The sequence below is a fragment of the Copadichromis virginalis genome, linkage group LG19 (genome assembly GCF_057382275.1).
Source record: "Copadichromis virginalis isolate Kocher_CV1m ecotype Utaka linkage group LG19, C_Virginalis_male_GT1.1, whole genome shotgun sequence".
Taxonomy (NCBI): Eukaryota; Metazoa; Chordata; class Actinopteri; order Cichliformes; family Cichlidae; genus Copadichromis; species Copadichromis virginalis.
The window spans coordinates 612,173-629,965 of record NC_140636.1 but is presented as its reverse complement, the minus strand read 5'-3'; the positions used below and the strand labels follow the sequence as shown (position 1 = coordinate 629,965).

The window sequence follows — 17,793 nt, the reverse complement described above, 5'->3', positions numbered from 1 at the left end:
TCCCTCCATATTGTGGCCAATCACATGCGAGGATATAGGATAATATCATTATGTGAAACACAGAGAGGGGGATGGACGCGACAGTCAAGTGGAGCGTGCGTCGGTCCTCTCAGTGGGTGAGACAGTGGACAGCGGTGAGGAGGGCTGTGCGTCGCAGAAATACATAAATATGCCTGACACCCGTAAACAAAGCAGCATCTGGCTGCAGTTTAAAGACTTCTCGGTCTCGATACACTCTGGTCTCGGTCTGGGTTTAGGTGCTCTTGACTACAAGTCTAGTGCGTTCTAACAAACATCGTCTCTACTGCACGAGGCTGTAACATAACCCTGCATCTGCCTGTCAGGGTTAGCAGCTTTCTGCTGCATGTGTTCACACTCTTACACTGAGCACCGCACTGTGTTTGTGAGCTAAAAGACAAACCGTTTGCTTTCTTGTTATTCAAGCCGATCCTGAAGTAAGACTTGACTATGTCAGAGGGAACAGCGACTGTGCCGGTTTGTCTTTAAACAGCTGTCATCTTTTTCCTTAATGTAACACTTCTTCACACACATGCGAGTCTGCCAGCTAGCTACAGCTGCTAAACATGTAGACCTGAACAAAGGTGAGCAGTGGTGATGTGCTCCCACCCAGAGGTGCAGTCCTGTGGGATCCACAGCTGAGGCAGTAGTTGCGGCTCATCAGCCCCCGATCACACAGGGAGTCCACCTGCTCGTCGTCGTACAGGAAGCCATCCACGTGAACCGTCGGCCGTGACCGCCGCTGCATCTGGAACACGTACCAAAGCTTCCTCGTCATCCTCATCATCACCACACCTCTCTCCATTAACATCATGAAGCTCAGACCTGTCTCCACTAACACTGCCTCGTTCTACCAACACAGTGTCCTCCTTATGTGAGTGTCCGAGTGCCGTTATGATCAGACGTACGCAGCAGGCGCACAAACACGAAATCAAAAACTGAAATATAATGGCTCAATATTTTTAAACTTCAGAAAGGTTTGAAAATGTTTGTAAGCCCCAAAAAATATGCCGTTATTTCTGTGCCACTATTCTGAGCGCACGTAAAAAAGTCTGCAGGTGCAAGTGTTGTATTTTGAAGAGAAATTTAATTTGAGCGAAGAAAAGCTGAATTTGAGTGAACAAACTTCATTCCTGCGTGCAAAAAATGTATTTCAGTGTTTGCTATTATCCACACACACACACACACACACACACCAGCAGCCCCTCTCGCTCAGTTTTTGCGCTCGCTCTCAATGTGTTGCTCGTGCTCTCAACATTTCTGCCCGTGCGCGCTCAACTCTTTCTCTACACAGTTATATTTGTGCCACAAAACCAGCCAATCACAGACTTGGATGCAAAAAAATATGATTGGCTGTTCTGGTCTCCAATCAGCTTAAAGTGACGAAATGCAATATCCCAGAAACCATTTCGTCCAAAACGAGGCAGTGGTGGAGGAACACAGAGGGGCGGAGTTTGAAATATTACTCTGTCTGAGTCACAAAATAAACTTTAAAGATATTTTCATGTGAGAATGTTTCTGTGTAAACTTCAAACACCTGCTCGATTCATCAGGACATCACATATTTGCATAAGTGCTCTGACGTTTTCGGAGATGCCTGTTACCCACCAGCTGACCATTGGGCATACCGGACATTTGCTCAGTGGGCTGATGGTGATTTTTCATTTTTATGTTTGTTTGTTTGTTTTTGTAACGGTATAAACAATGAAAGGTGGTGGATTAGCCAATCATGATCAACTCTGGGCTGGACCAATTACAAGACATCAGTATTGAAGGGAAAAGGAACAGTTTGTCCTGAACTTCAGCTACAATGAAAAAGACACAAAGCTGGAGTTATTCTGTCTTTGCTGCACAGCTGCCTCTTCTTCTCTCATTCTCTCCCCTCCCTCTCCTGTTGCTACTTCAATCATGAAACTGATCAATGATCAGCTGATCGTCTCTCTTGTTTATCGCCCACTTTGGGCCAGAAAGAGGAAACCAGCGGATGTCGCGCTAAACAACAGCAGCACGTTTAAGCTTAATCAGCTGTTGTTAGAATTTATTTAATATTAATTTCTAGTATCAGCTGATGTTTGCTGGAGCCACAGCTGTAAAGCTGCTGGTCATGATGTCGGTTTGGAAACATGAAGGTGATACAAATCATACATATATACCAACAACAGTGTGCATCACTGTCACAACAGCGTTTTAGTTCAAAGGCTTTATGGTTTTTCCTGTAACACCTGGTGGTGGTTTTGTCAGTTCAGCCTTTTATATTATGTTTAACCCGAGTGACCCGGTCAGCTGGTAACAGGCATCTCCGAAGACGTCAGAGCACTTATGCAAATATGTGATGTCCTGATGAATCGAGCAGGTATTTGAAGTTTACACAGAAACATTCTCACATGAAAATATCTTTAAAGTTTATTTTGTGACTCAGACAGAGTAATATTTCAAACTCCGCCCCTCTGTGTTCCTCCGCCACTGCCTCGTTTGAGTTTTGGACGAAATGGTTTCTGGGATATTGCATTTCGTCACTTCGAGCTGATTGGAGACCAGAACAGCCAATCAGATTTTTTTGCATCCAAGTCTGTTGAGAGCGCGAGCAACACATTGCGAGCGATTGAAAATGCAAAAACTGAGCGAGAGGGGCTGCTGGTGTGTGTGTGTGTGTGTGTGTGTGTGTGTGTGTGTGTGTGTGTGTGTGTGTGTGTGTGTGTGTGTGTGGATAATAGCAAACACTGAAATACTTTTTTTGCACGCAGCAATGAGTTTTGTTCACTCAAATTCAGCTTTTCTTTGCTCAAAATAAATTTCTCCTCGAAATACAACACTTGCACCTGCAAACTTTTTTTACGTGCACTCAGAATAGTGGCACAAAAATAACGGCATAAAAAAACTGTATAAAAATATAATATGACTAAATATCTAATAGTGTTTTTATTTTAAGTCAAATAAATATTGAGGAAAAGCTTGAAGTAAAATGAAAGCTGCATATTAAACACAATGTGGGCGTGGCTCTGTAGTACAGTCATGTAAACATTGATGGAAGTTGTGTCACATTAAAAACACTTATTTGCCTCCAAAACTGAATTTTAAAAGGCCAAACAGAGCTGTGATTATTAGAAACAACAACAACAATAATAATAATAATAATAATAATAATAATAATAATAATAATAATAATAATAATAATAATAATGGAGTGCATTTATATAGCGCTTTACAATGCCACTGTTCATTCACTCTCACACACTGGTGGAGGCAGCTACAGGTGTAGCCACAGTCTGTCCCAGGGCAGCTGTGGCTACACCTGTAGCTGCCTCCAATCACTGTAAAGTAAATAAAGTAGTAACACCACTTTAATTATTAACTTATGAAGGTCATAATGAGCTTCTGATCACAAAGTGATGCAGGCGCACTGATCAGCAGTGTGCTCTGTAGTACCTGCTCAGTTCAGACACAGTACCTTACTGTAGGCAGCGGTCTCACAGGGCAGCATAGCATCGGGGGCCACATTTGCCCGCAGGTCCTCTGCAATACTCTGCAGCAGCACCCGCCCGTTATCTCCCAGCAGCTCGTCCTCCAGCTCATCTGCAAGAAGACACACACACACACACACACACACACACACACACACACACACACACACACTCCTGAGTAAAGGGGAAATGACGGCTCGGCGGTGACAGCATGCTGTCAGTCTGTGGGCTGCTCTGTCAGCATCAACGGAAGATGTAACAAACTCGTAAAACCCCGAAGCGTCCCACTCTGTATTACTCCTGAAGTGTGCGTGACCGTGGAAACAGCGCGACATGGTGACGACACAGTGAGGAGTCCCCCGCTGAAGCCGTGACCCACGAAGCCCACGCCACACGTGCAGCGTGTTTACCTGAGTTCTTCATCCAGCCCAGCAGCTGCGTGAGTTCAGCCGGCCTCAGCCTGCTCAGCAGCCGCTTCAGCTCTGATTTCGCTTCAGCCACGTTCATGTTCACGCTGGAAAACACGCAGGAAGCTGTCACAGGCGCTGCACGCCTCCGAGAAACGCCAAGCTTCTTCTTCTCTGGGTTTAATGGCGGTCTGCACGCGTTCACGCTGCACTACCGCCGCCTATCACGCTATGCAGTCATTGTCTGAAAGGCGTAAAACTGGCTTAAATGAAACTTAAATAAAGCCGTAAAACCCGTCAGTGCGTATGAACGAGCTTCTAGTCCCGCTGGGCACTGCTGGAGGTCCGTGTTTCCCTGACCGGACAGGTCCCGAGCAGCAGCCTGAGGACATGTCAGCCCAGCAGTGCCTGCCAGCACTCCTGCTGCAGCATTTGGCATAAACACAAGGTGATGATGATGAATGACAGTAGTCCAGGAGAAATGAAGTGGTTTTTCAGCGACAGCATGTTTCTAATTCTAGAGATATTCTGCAAACACAAGAAATCATCCCAACATATTTGTTTAGTGGACACTTTGGGGGACATATCCAGGCAAACACACTGGCATCCTGTACTTGAGTAGACGTATAGACACCATTGTTTAAAAATACTCTGCTGAAAGCTAAAGTACTGATTCAACTTCTTTACTTAAAGGTGGAGACGGATGTGTTCCTGATGCTTTTTCTCAGCAGCTCCTCCTCTGGTGTTCGTCCCCCTCCTTTCTTTCTTTCCTGTCCCCTGGTCCTGTCGGGTTCTGATTGCAATACCTCAAAATGAAAAAAATGAATAAATTCGTACATTTACAATAATAATAATAAAATATGACAGTCAAGTGGAAGCTGTATTAGTCTGCTTGGGAAAATAAATCTGTTCTGGTCTTTTTTCGGCCTTCGGACAATAATTCTGATTGTTACAGTGACAGGGGGAATAAAAGAGTAGCAGTAGTAATCCAAAAAATAAAGACATTTAATAAAACAAAAGAGGAGAGCGAAGTGATGCAGTCAGTCCTTCCAGCTGTCACCATCAGGCCACAGTCTCCCGCTGACAGACAGACGGAGAGATGCTTTCAAGCAACACAGCACTGCAAGCTGCAACTTCACGCAGCTCTCCTATTTATTTATTTATTTATTCATTTATTTATTTATTCAACAATTTCTACAACTGACGTATGTAAAACTGGCCCAATCCTATTTGATGTCACATTCAGGTGCGCTCGGAAATCTCTGTTCAAGCATTGGTAGGAGAAACCAGACTACAGAAATCATTTTCTGGAAACGAAAACAAGAAAATGATCCTAAAAACCAAAACTGATGTTTATATTTTTGTTTGCTTTGTATTTTGAACATATTTTGTTCGTGCTGTAGTTTCAGAGTGGCTGTCATCAGAGCAGGTCGTCTGCTGATTGGCAGGTGGTTTCACCTCCAGTCTGAATGCTAAAGCTTTTGGGCATCACATTATCATTAGACAGAAAGCACCTACGCAGAGAATAAAAGGGCTTCATGGACGAGTCGTGTTACAGCGCTTTGAGTGGCTACAATAGAAATGCGCTACATTATAGCCGCTCCATTCACCATATTCACCTTTCTGTGAGCTGGCCCAGTTGGCTTACAGAGGGTCACTTTAAATAGACCATTTAAAGTGTGTGCTGGCACAGCTGAACGCCAATGAAACACGTATTGGTTCAAATACTCTACTGACTCCTTTAAAAAGCAGCTGAAGACATTTTTATACAAACGGGCTTTTAACTAATTTAATTAATTTTAACTTGTATGTCTGATCTTACTGTAAAGCACTTTGTGATTTTTATCTGTGAAATGTGCTATATAAATAAATTTTACTTACATGTTCGTCTGTCCCACTGTCTGTGAACGTCGCACAGACTGAAGCGTGTCTGCAGCTCTTCCATCAGTAACCGGACTAGGCCGACATGAACACGGAGGAGACCAACGTAGAGATGAAGGATGCTGAGCACAAGGACGAGGCGGGTCCCGCTCAGGTGGATGCTGATGCCACGGAGGCCGATGTGAGCGAGGCAGATCTGGACCAGGAGGAGCAGGAGAAGCAGCCGATGACGGGAGGAGACCAGGCCGCCGACACACCCTCTGCCAGCGGGCAGGAGGCACCGACGACGGCGGAGAAGAATGGCTTGGTAAAGCTGAAGATCCCCGACGAGGAGGAGGAGGTGAAATTCACTGGGCTGAACAAGGAGGAGCTGATGAGGGTGGCGGGCACCCCGGGGTGAGGAGGACACACTGTGCACACCCCTGCAGGGCGAGGCTCTGTCGTTCCTTTTATTTATTTATTTCTGCATGACACCAGCAAAACACAATACTTACAAATAGCTGCACATCTCAAAAATGGACCATTCCCATCTCCAGAAACATCTGGGAACTAAGGAGGCCGACTGCTGGACTGCTTCTTTTTCATATTTTTAATCAGCTGGTGTATGAGATGTTTGAATTAGTCTGGTCTGCAGGCTTTTCTGCTGTAATAGATGCAGTTGAGCAGTGTCTCTTGGAAATAAGCCTGAATAAGATGCCATCTTCAGTAGAGCGTATGTTACTCTCCAAACCTAGTTAGATTATTTTTGCTTTGCACACAGAAACTAAAACGATTAGCTCCCCTGATGCTAACAGTCAGCTGAATATCTTGCTGTCATTTGCACATGTCGCCTGAGCAGTCACAGACCGTTGCCCACCCTTCCTTGGTTAATCTCTCAACTCCTCCATATTTGATGATCTTCTAGCATCGACTTTAGCCAAGGCAAGTTTATTTGTATAGCACAATTCAACAACAAGGTGATTCAAAGTGCTTTACAGAGACATTAGAAACAAAAACAAATAAAAAGCATGATTTAAAATTGATTAAAACAAGCAAACTAACTAACTAACAAACAAACAGATAAAATCAGTAGTTAAAATGTTAGTTTTGAAATCTAAGCTGAAAAGTGTGGATTTGGTGCTTTATTCAAGTGCAGCTGAGAACAGGTGAGTCTTCAACCTGGATTTAAATAAACTGAGTGTTTCAGCTGATCTGAGGCTTAAACACTTTGGTCAGAGCGGTTTCAGTGCTGTGGTTCTGTCTAAAACCTGACTGGAAGGCATCGTAGCAATTATTCTGTTTTAAGAAGTAACTGAGCTGTTGAGAAACTGCTTTTTCAATGATCTTACTTAAAAACGGGAGATTTGAGATCGGCCTGTAGTTGTTCATTTGTGTCTTGTCAAGATTGTCCTTTTTCAGTATAGGTTTGATTACAGCAGTTTTTAGTGATTCTGGAAACACACCTGATAATAAAGAAAAGTTGACGATCTGTAACAGGTCTGACTCTAAAGTCTTTGAGACCTTTTTGAAAAAACTTGTTGGCAGGACATCTAAACAGCAGGAGGAGGAGTTCAGTTGACCTAAGATGTCCTCCAGGTCTTTGCTGTTAATAGGTTGAAACTGTTTCATGGTGTTTAAACAGTTTTTTGGTGGACACAGTACATATTCTGAATATGCTGTTGATGTACCAACTGCTTGTCTAATTTTTTGGATTTTTTCAGTGAAGAATTTGGCAAAGTCATTGCAGGCCATGGTCGAATGAAGTTCAGCTGCCACTGACACAGGAGGGTTTGTTAGCCTGTCAACTGTAGAAAATAAGACCCGAGCATTATGGCTGTTTTTAGTGATGATGTCAGAGAAGTAGGACCTCCTTGCATTCCTCAGTTGTAAATTATAATTGTGAAGTTTCTCTTTATAGATGTCATAATGAACCTGGAGGTTTGTTTTTCTCCATCTGCGCTCAGCTTTCCTACACTCTCTTTTTTCATTTTTCACCAGTGTGGAGTTTCTCCATGGAGACTTTTTCCTTCCAGAGATAACCTTCACCTTAATGGGAGCAATAGTGTCCATTACATTTAACATGTTAGCATTGAAGCTATTGACGAGCTCATTGACTGACCCTCTGGACAGGTCAGGTGTTAATGGGAAGACCTGGTTAAAGATCTCACTACTGTCGTCAGTTATGCACCGTTTTGTGATCACTGCTGTTGATATATTTGTGTGGGCTGAGATTTTACTTTCAAAGAAAAGACTTTAGTCATTTTCAGTGGGGTTCAAGTCAGAGCTTTGTACATGCTAGGGTTGGCATGATACTAAACCAGAAACAGAGTAAAAACTGTACCTCCGTGCAGCAGCCCCCTATGAACAAGCACTTTGGCGACAGTGGGAAGGAAAAACTCCCTTTGAACAGGAAGAAACTTCCAGCAGAACCAGGCTCAGGGAGGGGCGGGGCCATCTGCTGTGATTGGTTGGGGTGAGAGAAGGATAAAGACATGCTGTGGAAGAGAGACAGATTAATAACAGGTATGATTCAGAGCAGAGAGGTAGCTGCCAGCATCTGTAGGCCATCACTGCCATTGACCCTGCGACCGCAGCAATATGGTAGCGACCAAAGCAAACACAGCCAGCTGGAGACTACACATTTTTCCTGAGGGTTAAAATCAGTCCCTGTCTTGTCTTACAGTTTTAATAAGAGGAGGGAGGGACGCAGGTTCAAATCTACCAAGGACAGCAACAAAAGCAAAGATGTTTAATTGTTGCATTCTGTTAAACCACAAAAAAGACTCGGAGATGGACTGAAGGGAGTTAATTGTACTAAAAAGGACGCGAGATTTGTGGAAATATCAGAGAAATGCTTCGTTTTTTCACCTTTCACAGTTCTTTAGTTCTTCTGTGTTAATTAGTATGCTCCGATGCTGTTGTACATGATGATACCTCTATACATTTTTATGCAATATAAAAATGTTGTATCACAATGTCATTGCCATAGCAACACCATTATTATAATCCTGGTTTAATATCTCAGTTCAGTGCACAACATTTTAGTTTTTCTGTAACAACAATGTGCAGGCTCTCAAACCGTGACAAGCAAAGTAAACTGCAGAGATTTTTCTGTCTGACTCGTGCTGTGTCACTCTATGCTCCTCTGTTTTCTGATTCATATAGTGTCAGGGATGACAGCAGTGAGACCAGCTGTCAGATGATATTTGGAGACAGTGGCGTTGACCAAAAGACAGGATGCAGTACCGGAGTGTAAAGAACGTAAAGATTTCTGTCTTCGGCTGACAGCAGAGGGAAAGCTCAGGTTTGGAGAAAAGTTAAGAGAAATCAAGAAGAGGTGTAAGAATGTGAAAATATGAAACATGTAACACAGTAGTTAATACAGTACTTTATTTTAAATGTAGTATTCTTGACATTTGATCAAATCTTAGGAAGAAGTTAAAAGGGTTAAATGTTAAAAGTTCAGAAAAATGAGTTCGAGGCATTTGTTGGGCTAAACTGGTTCTTATATAGCGCTTTCCTACTGTCTGAGCACTCAAAGCGCTCTACACAACTAATTCATTCACACCCGTTTACACAAGCACTTCTTCTAAGTTTAAGTATCTAACATTCACACACATTCACACTCCGATGGATGCATCGGAGAGCAACATGGGGTTAGTATCTTGCCCAAGGATATTTGGCATGCAGACACGAGCACCGGGATCGAACCACCGCCCTTCTGGTTGGTGGCTGATCTGCTCTGCCACCTGAGCTACAGCCACCCCCATCCCTGAGATGAAACAGTGCCCACAGCTGTCTGATAATTTTGCATGGCAACAATATCAACTGACGTGGGCTTTAGCAGATTTGTTTCACATATTTGAACACTTTGACCTTTACATGTTCTGGGTCTTTTGGCCAAGACGTGAAAATCGTCGAAGGCGTCACAAAGGAAACACAAACATTTCAGCATTCATAGCCGTGGTGCGTTTCCAGATTCACTTCAGTCGTCCAGAGAGTCACGTTTGGGTACCTGCAGGAGCCTCGGCTCATTGATAATCCAGCCTTTTCCTGTTTCTCAGCTGGGTGAGGACCCGCTGGGCGCTGCTGGTGGTGTTCTGGCTCGGCTGGTTGGGGATGCTGGTGGGGGCCGTCCTCATCATCCTGCAGGCCCCTCGCTGCAAAGATCTGCCCAACACCAACTGGTGGAACGATGGGCCTCTGTACCAGATTGGAAACATCCAGGCTTTCACCGACACCCACAACCTGAAAGGTGAGTCCAAACGTAGATAGAGATCACACATAAATATCATCTTTGCATCATTCTCCACTAAATGTGTAACATGCAACATGCTCTGTCTGCAACTCCCTGCTCGTCATCTGACCGTTTGCTGTGTTTTCTACAGTCAGATGTAAAATCAGGCAAACACAACGTCAGCAGCTGCTGAAGTATAAAAGAGTCACCACAAAGAACCATCACAACAGTAAACTACTGCTCCTCCTCACTGTGTGTGTTTCCACCTCAGGCCTGGAACAAAAGGTCAACAGTTTGGCTCAGCTGAAAGTCAAAGGGCTGGTGGTCGGGCCGATCCACGTGGCGCCTCCGGATGAAGCTGTGAACCTGAGCTTTGAGGAGATTTCCCCCGAGGCTGGAAACCTGGACCAGTTTAAGGGTTTCGTCCAGGCTGCTCATAAAAAGGGTCAGGGAGACAGCCTTCTACAGAAGCAGCAGTCTCATGATGTTTCACGTTTTATGTCCCATATCAGTGGGAGTCATGCTGACTACAGACCAGAATGAATGTTTCACTAAAATGCTCTGAAAAAGTCAAAGAGATCGACTCAAGTATATGAAGAACGACACCAAAGTACACATGTACTTACTGTAGTACATTTGCTCACCTGTGCAGGTGTTTTTGTGGTTCTGGATTTGACTCCAAACTACCTGGGCTCGTCCGGGCCCTGGTTCTCCAACAGCAGTGTGACGATTGTAGCAGAGAGACTGAAGGTGAGTGCTGATGTCACACACATGCTGCTGACTGCTGTTCAGCTAAATGTGCCAGAAATCTCAGTGCGCGGCAGTAAAGTCATTGTTGCTTCCAATATTAACATTAAAATCATTTGAATCCAGTTAAGTTATTATTCATTAAAAGCAGTCATCAGGTGGGTAACAGAAGTGACGAGTGTGTCCGTGTGCCTCAGTCTGCTCTGGTGTTCTGGCTGGACGAAGGCGTGGATGGCATCCAGCTGTCAGGGGTGGAGCGCGTGGCCACAGTGGTGCCGTCTCTTTGGAACGACATCCGAGCCATCGTGCAGAACAGGACGGACAAGCATCCCAACAGCAGGTGAGGAAAACAGTGCGCCTGGATGTCACCGAGTACTAGCAGAGATTTCATGAAGCAGGAGATGGCAGCAGCAGCAGGAAACCTCCAGCTTTACCCACGTCTGTGTGTCTGTGTCTTGTCACTTAGATTACATTTGAAGTTTGTAAAAGTGTTTACTATGCAAGTGTCCCTTTACTTTACGAAGCCGCTGGGTTGTTATTCCAACATAGCAGATGCAACAGCCCAACACTTCATGTGGCAAACACCTGCACATGAAAGTTCCCCACGGTCCAGAAAAGTTCTCTTTTGTTTTGGTTAATACGCTCGAGGACTTTCTCACTCAAATATTGCAGAACATTTACATACAGTAGAGTTTTTCTGTGGCTGACAGGCTGTGTATTCTGCCCTGCTGTTACTGCCTGGGACTGTCACCTTGTCCCACCAGGGTGGACCTTGCTTTCTCCTTCACAGGGGTTTTCTGAATCACTCTTCCTCTGGGAGACCCTACTGAGGCCATGTGTCCAGAACTACATAGCTCTGCTTTAGGACCAGATCATTTTTAGTCTGTGTTTATTAGATCTACCTGAGAAAGTCCCGCATTAACATCAGTTAATCTCTGGATTACGTAAACCTTCTGCGCATGTGATTTTCAGAGTCTTGATTGGCGTCACAGACCGCTCCTCTGCTGAAGATGTGTCCACCCTCCTCTCTTCCACGGGTGTTGACCTCCTGATCTCCCGGGTCCTTCATTCACGTGACACGGATGTCACGGAGCTCGCTCGCTCTATCCAGCACTTGTATTCGTCCCAGAGTCAGATGAATCTCGCCTGGAATCTGGGGGGGCGGCTCGAGGGTCACATGGCTTCACTGGTGGGCCCAGCTCTAGTTAAACTGCATCAGTTGCTGCTGCTGACATTGCCCGGGACGCCCATCTTCAGCTACGGAGATGAGATAGGTCTGATGGACGAGGTGAGGACATCTGTACAGTAAACTCTCAGGACTTCAGTATTTTAATAAGCTCGTGTTCTTTGCTTTAGCCTCATTGTAGTTACAGAGAAGCACAAAGCATGAATACATATGAATACATATTGTACTATTACTTGTATTTGTTGTGATATTAAGATTTTATTATTTCCACGAAAGGGCACCAAGTTTCCCAAGATGCTTTGGGACTCCAATGAGGAGCTGAATGGGACTCTGCAGGTAAGATTAGATTAGATGAAACCTCATTAATCCCTCGGGTGGGAAAGTCAGTTTCCAGTAGCACAGCATCGACAGAAGTTGTTACAGAGTTGAAATACTAAATAAAGGGGAATGAGAGTAAGGACATGAGCATAAATATACCATGCATACACATATATAAATACAGGTTATATACAGTGGGGCAAAAAAGTATTTAGTCAGCCACCGATTGTGCAAGTTCCCCCACTTAAAATTATGACAGAGGTCAGTAATTTGCACCAGAGGTACACTTCAACTGTGAGAGACAGAATGTGAAAAAAAATCCATGAATCCACATGGTAGGATTTGTAAAGAATTTATTGGTAAATCAGGGTGGAAAATAAGTATTTGGTCACCTCAAACATGGAAAATCTCTGGCTCTCACAGACCTGTAACGTCTTCTGTAAGAAGCTTTTCTGTCCCCCACTCGTTACCTGTATGAATGGCACCTGTTTGAACTCATCTGTATAAAAGACACCTGTCCACAGCCTCAAACAGTCAGACTCCAAACTCCGCCATGGCCAAGACCAAAGAGCTTTCGAAGGACACCAGGAAAAGTATTGTAGACCTGCACCAGACTGGGAAGAGTGAATCTACAATAGGCAAGCAGCTTGGTGTGAAAAAATCAACTGTGGGAGCAATCATCAGAAAATGGAAGACATACAAGACCACTGATAATCTCCCTCGATCTGGGGCTCCACGCAAGATCTCATCCCGTGGGGTCAAAATGATCATGAGAACGGTGAGTAAAGATCCCAGAACCACACGGGGGCACCTGGTGAATGACCTGCAGAGAGCTGGGACCAAAGTAACAAAGGTCACCATCAGTAACACACTACAACGGCAGGGAATCAAATCCCGCAGTGCCAGACGTGTTCCGCTGCTGAAGCCAGTGCATGTCCAGGCCCGTCTGAAGTTTGCCAGAGAGCACATGGATGATACAGCAGAGGATTGGGAGAATGTCATGTGGTCAGATGAAACCAAAGTAGAACTTTTTGGTATAAACTCAACTCGTCGTGTTTGGAGGAAGAAGAATACTGAGTTGCATCCCAAGAACACCATACCTACTGTGAAGCATGGGGGTGGAAACATCATGCTATGGGGCTGTTTTTCTGCCAAGGGGACAGGACGACTGATCCGTGTTAAGGACAGAATGAATGGGGCCATGTATCGTGAGATTTTGAGCCAAAACCTCCTTCCATCAGTGAGAACTTTGAAGATGAAACGAGGCTGGGTCTTCCAACATGACAATGATCCAAAACACACCGCCCGGGCAACAAAGGAGTGGCTCCGTAAGAAGCATTTGAAAGTCCTGGAGTGGCCTAGCCAGTCTCCAGACCTCAACCCCATAGAAAATCTGTGGCGGGAGTTGAAAGTCCGTGTTGCTCGGCGACAGCCCCAAAACATCACTGCTCTCGAGAAGATCTGCATGGAGGAATGGGCCAAAATACCAGCTACTGTGTGTGCAAACCTGGTAAAGACCTATAGTAAATGTTTGACCTCTGTTATTGCCAACAAAGGTTATGTTACAAAGTATTGAGTTGTATTTTTGTTATTGACCAAATACTTATTTTCCACCCTGATTTACCAATAAATTCTTTACAAATCCTACCATGTGGATTCATGGATTTTTTTTTTCACATTCTGTCTCTCACAGTTGAAGTGTACCTCTGGTGCAAATTACTGACCTCTGTCATCATTTTAGGTGGGGGAACTTGCACAATCGGTGGCTGACTAAATACTTTTTTGCCCCACTGTAATAGGGATAAAACAAACAAACTCTCAGTACCAGACTGCAGAGGTGTGTTATTTGAGTTGATTGTGTGGGTGGAGCGTGCTTTGAATAATAGTATAGTATTACATGCTGGTAATACAGTTGACCTGGTGTGGTAGTGACAGTATCAGTATAACCTACTAAAGCTTGGTCCCTGTTTGAATGTGCATTCAGCCTGCATAAACAAACAGTTTATTAACATTTATCACTGGGGGTAAGTTTGATTTAGTTACTGTATAAGTAGTCATTCAAAGAGGAGGCTTCGCTTCAGACAGAAGTAAAACTGGACAAACGATGCTCAGCTCTCTCGCCTGTGATCCACTTCGCTGGTGTCTTTAGACTTTAGTGTCACGTCTTATTGAATCCAGGGAATCCATCCATCCTAGAAGGGAAATTCTGGTTTCATGCTATCTTGTCATTGAGTCTTGGCATTGAGATGGCGCCAGTGTGTTCGGCAGGCCGTCTCCACTGCTCTCTGCTGCTTCTTACCTTTCTGCTAATATGCTATTCAGGTGGCTCTGCATTGCTAACTTATGACCGGCTTACTCTTCTAAGTCTCTGGCCACCAAAAATTTCAGTCGGGGTTTAAACTGCATTACTGAGAGTCTTTAATGATCTTCTCTCAATCGCTGACTCAGGGCGCCCTGTGGTGTTCATTTTGCTTGATTTGTCCTCTGCTTTTGATTTGGTGGACCATAATGTCCTTTTAATGAGGCTTGAGCATCTGGTGGGCATCACAGGCAGTGCCCTTAGCTGGTTTAAATCTCTCAGAAAGGCCCTTTTCTGTCACCATGGATACCTACGCCTCCTCCATTGCCCCTGTTACCTCTGGTGTCCCCCAGGGGTCCGTGCTGGGTCCCATGCTGTTCTCTTTATACTTGTTACCCTTGGGCCAAATCTTTGATAAATACAATATTTCTTTCCACTTCTATGTGGATGACATTCAAATCTATTTTGAACTAGCTGAGGATCGTCGTTGCAACACTTCTTTGATTGTATGAATGAAGTTAAAATCTGGCTACTGAGCAATTCTCTCATTTTAAATGATAAGAAGACTGAAATTGTAGTCTTTGATACTCCCTCCTCTCGGGCTGAACTAACTGGTATTTTTGGGCCCTTTGCTGACTCCCTTTCTGACACTGTGAGGACCCTGGGACAGTTCCTTCAAGTTGGACAAACACGTGTCCTCCGTAGTTAAATCGAGTTCAATCAACTACGTCTAATCTCTAAGGCCAAGCCCTACATACTACGTAAGGACCTGGAGAAACTTATCCATGCCTTTGTTACATTAAGCTTAGATTACTGTAATTCCCTTTACACTGGTCTCCATTCTGCCCTCGTTCACAAACTGCAGCTCGTTCAATATGCGGCTGCGCGTTTCTTAACTGGAACTGGCAGGTTTGAGTCTATTACTCCAGCTCTTTCTGACCTGCACTGGCTCCCTGTTAAATTTCGTATTGATTTTAAAATCTTATTGCTCACTTTTAAAATCATAAATAGCACCGCGCCCAGCTATCTTACGGATCTCCTCAGCTGTTATACCCCTGGGAGAGCGCTTAGATCAGGCCAAATACTCCTGGTGCGACCTAGATCTCGGCTCAAGACCAGAGGTGACCGTGCATTCGCCGCTGTCGCATCCTACCTCTGGAATAACCTCCCTCAAGGTGTCTGATTCAATTCAATCTTTTAAATCTCGATTAAAAACTTATTTGTTTAGCCTTGCTTCCCCCGCATTTCTGGTGTACTGTAAGTTATCTTTCTAGCTTTATTAATATTTATAATGTTTTAACCTTCAGCCTTTCGGGTTGTGCCTACTACACCTGGTGTATTATTGGTTAGTTATGTCACCCGCCTGTTAGTATATTTTATTTGTATTTTGTGTTTGTATTTATTATTGCTCTAACTCGTTCTGTGAAGCACTTTGGCATACCTGTGGTTTTTTAAATGTGCTATATGTATTGTATCTGTGTGCATGTGTGCATCAGATGATAACTTAGCACTACATCATGTAGGCTAAATATCATAACCTGTGACTCAAACAACCCAACAACATGGCATCCAAATGACTGTGGCTTCACAAGTCATAGCCAAAACCAATGGCAGATGGTAGTCATGGTGACCACAGATGTGATTATGAACACCTTCTCTGCAGGTTTGCTGTTATTGGCTGTAGTTGTTCGAGCAGGAGTATTGTAACCTAGCATCCTACCGATAACAGTTAATATCACATAGTGATTGTGTGCTCTCTCTGTGCAGGAGGAGCGGGCTGAGCGCCTGACCTGTCGCAGGTTTTTCAGCACTGTGAGTGAGCTGCGGGGTAAAGAGCGTTCCCTGCTGTTTGGAGACTTCATCCTCCTTTTTAACTCCTCCTCCTCCCTGGCTTACCTGCGGGTGTGGGATCAGAACGAGCGTTACCTCGCCGCCTTCAACTGGGCTGCAGAGGAGTCAGCGGTGCTGCAGCTGAGCCACACAGTGCTGCCCCCGACGGCTGTGGTTGTTCTCAGCACCAACAGCAGCACAATGCCTGCCGACAGCAGCGTGGATCTTACAAACCTGCGGCTTGGCCCCGGGGAAGCTGCGCTACTCAAGTTTCCCTACACGGGATAGAAAAGATACTAGCAGAGAGTAGATGTTGATGAAAGTCTGATTCAGAGAGACTGACATCATGGTGAGGTGAGGGGAAATATTGTTGTCTAATTACATACGACACATCATTTCAGATTCAGTGACTTAGTGATAACGACTAATGATATAATTTCATGTGAAAATAATATAAATGCTCTCAGAAGCTGAACAAAAAGGCTTTGTAAAATGTCCTGGTAGTTGCCTGTTTTTAACATGTCTTGCTAACAAATACGCTAATATTGAAGCATGCTTATATATTTGACACTTCCCAGAATCTGGTGTCTTACATTCATCCAGAATAAACATGCAGAAATATACTTCAGTGATCTGTGCTCATCACCTGTGATACTGCAAACGGATTCAGAACTGTGTTACTTAACCAGCAACAGTTAGAATAAATGTGGCCAATTATGGGCAAAGATGTGGTATTGTGTTCAGTTTAGTGACCTCCCTAAATCATGTCTCAACAAGGTCAAGCTTACTGGTTAGTAGCAAATGCTTCAGAGTGCTCTGCTGTATGATGTCATTTCTTCTTCTTGGATGTATTGGGTTATGTCTTATATGACACGTCACTTTTCCTTTCTGTATTGTGAATTCTAAGAAAACATGAAAAATAAAAATGAAAGAAAAGCACAGCATCCATGAGAGTCTGTCAGTTTTTGTAGTTTTAAGTTCCTCGTCTCCAGTTAAACCATTAAAGTCACATGCAGGCTTATATAGAGTGATGCTTGGTCTATTTAAAGGTCTTAAGCTTGGCGCGATGTCCAGGGGATCCATGGTGTAAGTGACCGAGAGCAACAGAAGGTTTAAGCATGCACGCTTACAAACATACATGATAGTATTCATTCTAGGCCAAAGGCCTGGGACACATTTAGCTTCTAATTGCATTTGAGTTTGCCTAGTAACAGGTGACAGAAGAAGAGTGAAGAAAAGTGTCAATCCTCAGGGACCCTCTGGAGGGTGAAACAGATTGGCATATATGGAAGAATGTGATAGAAGGAGGAACTTCTGTCTGCTTTCTAAATGAATATTTACTGTAACTGACATATATCACAATTATTGTAAACGCATGAAGGGGCGTGGTTGGTTTCATTGCTCAACATTTTCGAATTCGGGACAAAGTC

At 44.2% G+C, this 17,793-nt stretch overlaps 2 protein-coding genes across 3 annotated transcripts in view; one reads left to right on the top strand and one right to left on the bottom strand.

The window, feature by feature from the left end:
- Positions 1-4,139, bottom strand: part of LOC146685317 (uncharacterized) — a 34,850-nt gene extending 30,711 nt beyond the window's left edge. For both annotated transcript variants that reach the window (XR_014916937.1, XM_085442408.1), the window contains exons 1-3: positions 3,890-4,139; positions 3,467-3,591; positions 628-766 (exon numbers count right to left, since the gene is read on the bottom strand). Coding sequence is in view for 1 of the 2 variants with exons in the window: in XM_085442408.1 (XP_085298534.1) it covers positions 628-766; positions 3,467-3,591; positions 3,890-3,986 (361 nt within the window). In the remaining variant the exon portion in view is untranslated. The remainder of the gene's footprint in view (positions 1-627; positions 767-3,466; positions 3,592-3,889) is intronic.
- Positions 4,140-5,777: 1,638 nt separating this feature from the next.
- On the top strand, positions 5,778-17,307 carry slc3a2b (solute carrier family 3 member 2b). Its single transcript, XM_085442406.1, has 8 exons — positions 5,778-6,163; positions 9,811-10,001; positions 10,255-10,428; positions 10,636-10,733; positions 10,928-11,070; positions 11,703-12,018; positions 12,193-12,252; positions 16,301-17,307. Exons 1-8 carry the CDS (start codon positions 5,853-5,855, stop codon positions 16,649-16,651), a joined length of 1,644 nt encoding a protein of 547 aa, XP_085298532.1. The 5' UTR covers positions 5,778-5,852; the 3' UTR covers positions 16,652-17,307.
- Positions 17,308-17,793: the final 486 nt, after the last annotated feature.

Excerpts from the sequence above, each read along its gene's own strand:
- slc3a2b (XM_085442406.1), top strand. The coding sequence starts at position 5,853 with ATGAACACGGAGGAGACCAACGTAGAGATGAAGGATGCTGAGCACAAG. Across the intron at positions 10,734-10,927 it reads TTGTAGCAGAGAGACTGAAG|TCTGCTCTGGTGTTCTGGCT; the intron begins GTGAGTGCTGAT and ends CGTGTGCCTCAG. Across the intron at positions 12,253-16,300 it reads AGCTGAATGGGACTCTGCAG|GAGGAGCGGGCTGAGCGCCT; the intron begins GTAAGATTAGAT and ends CTCTCTGTGCAG.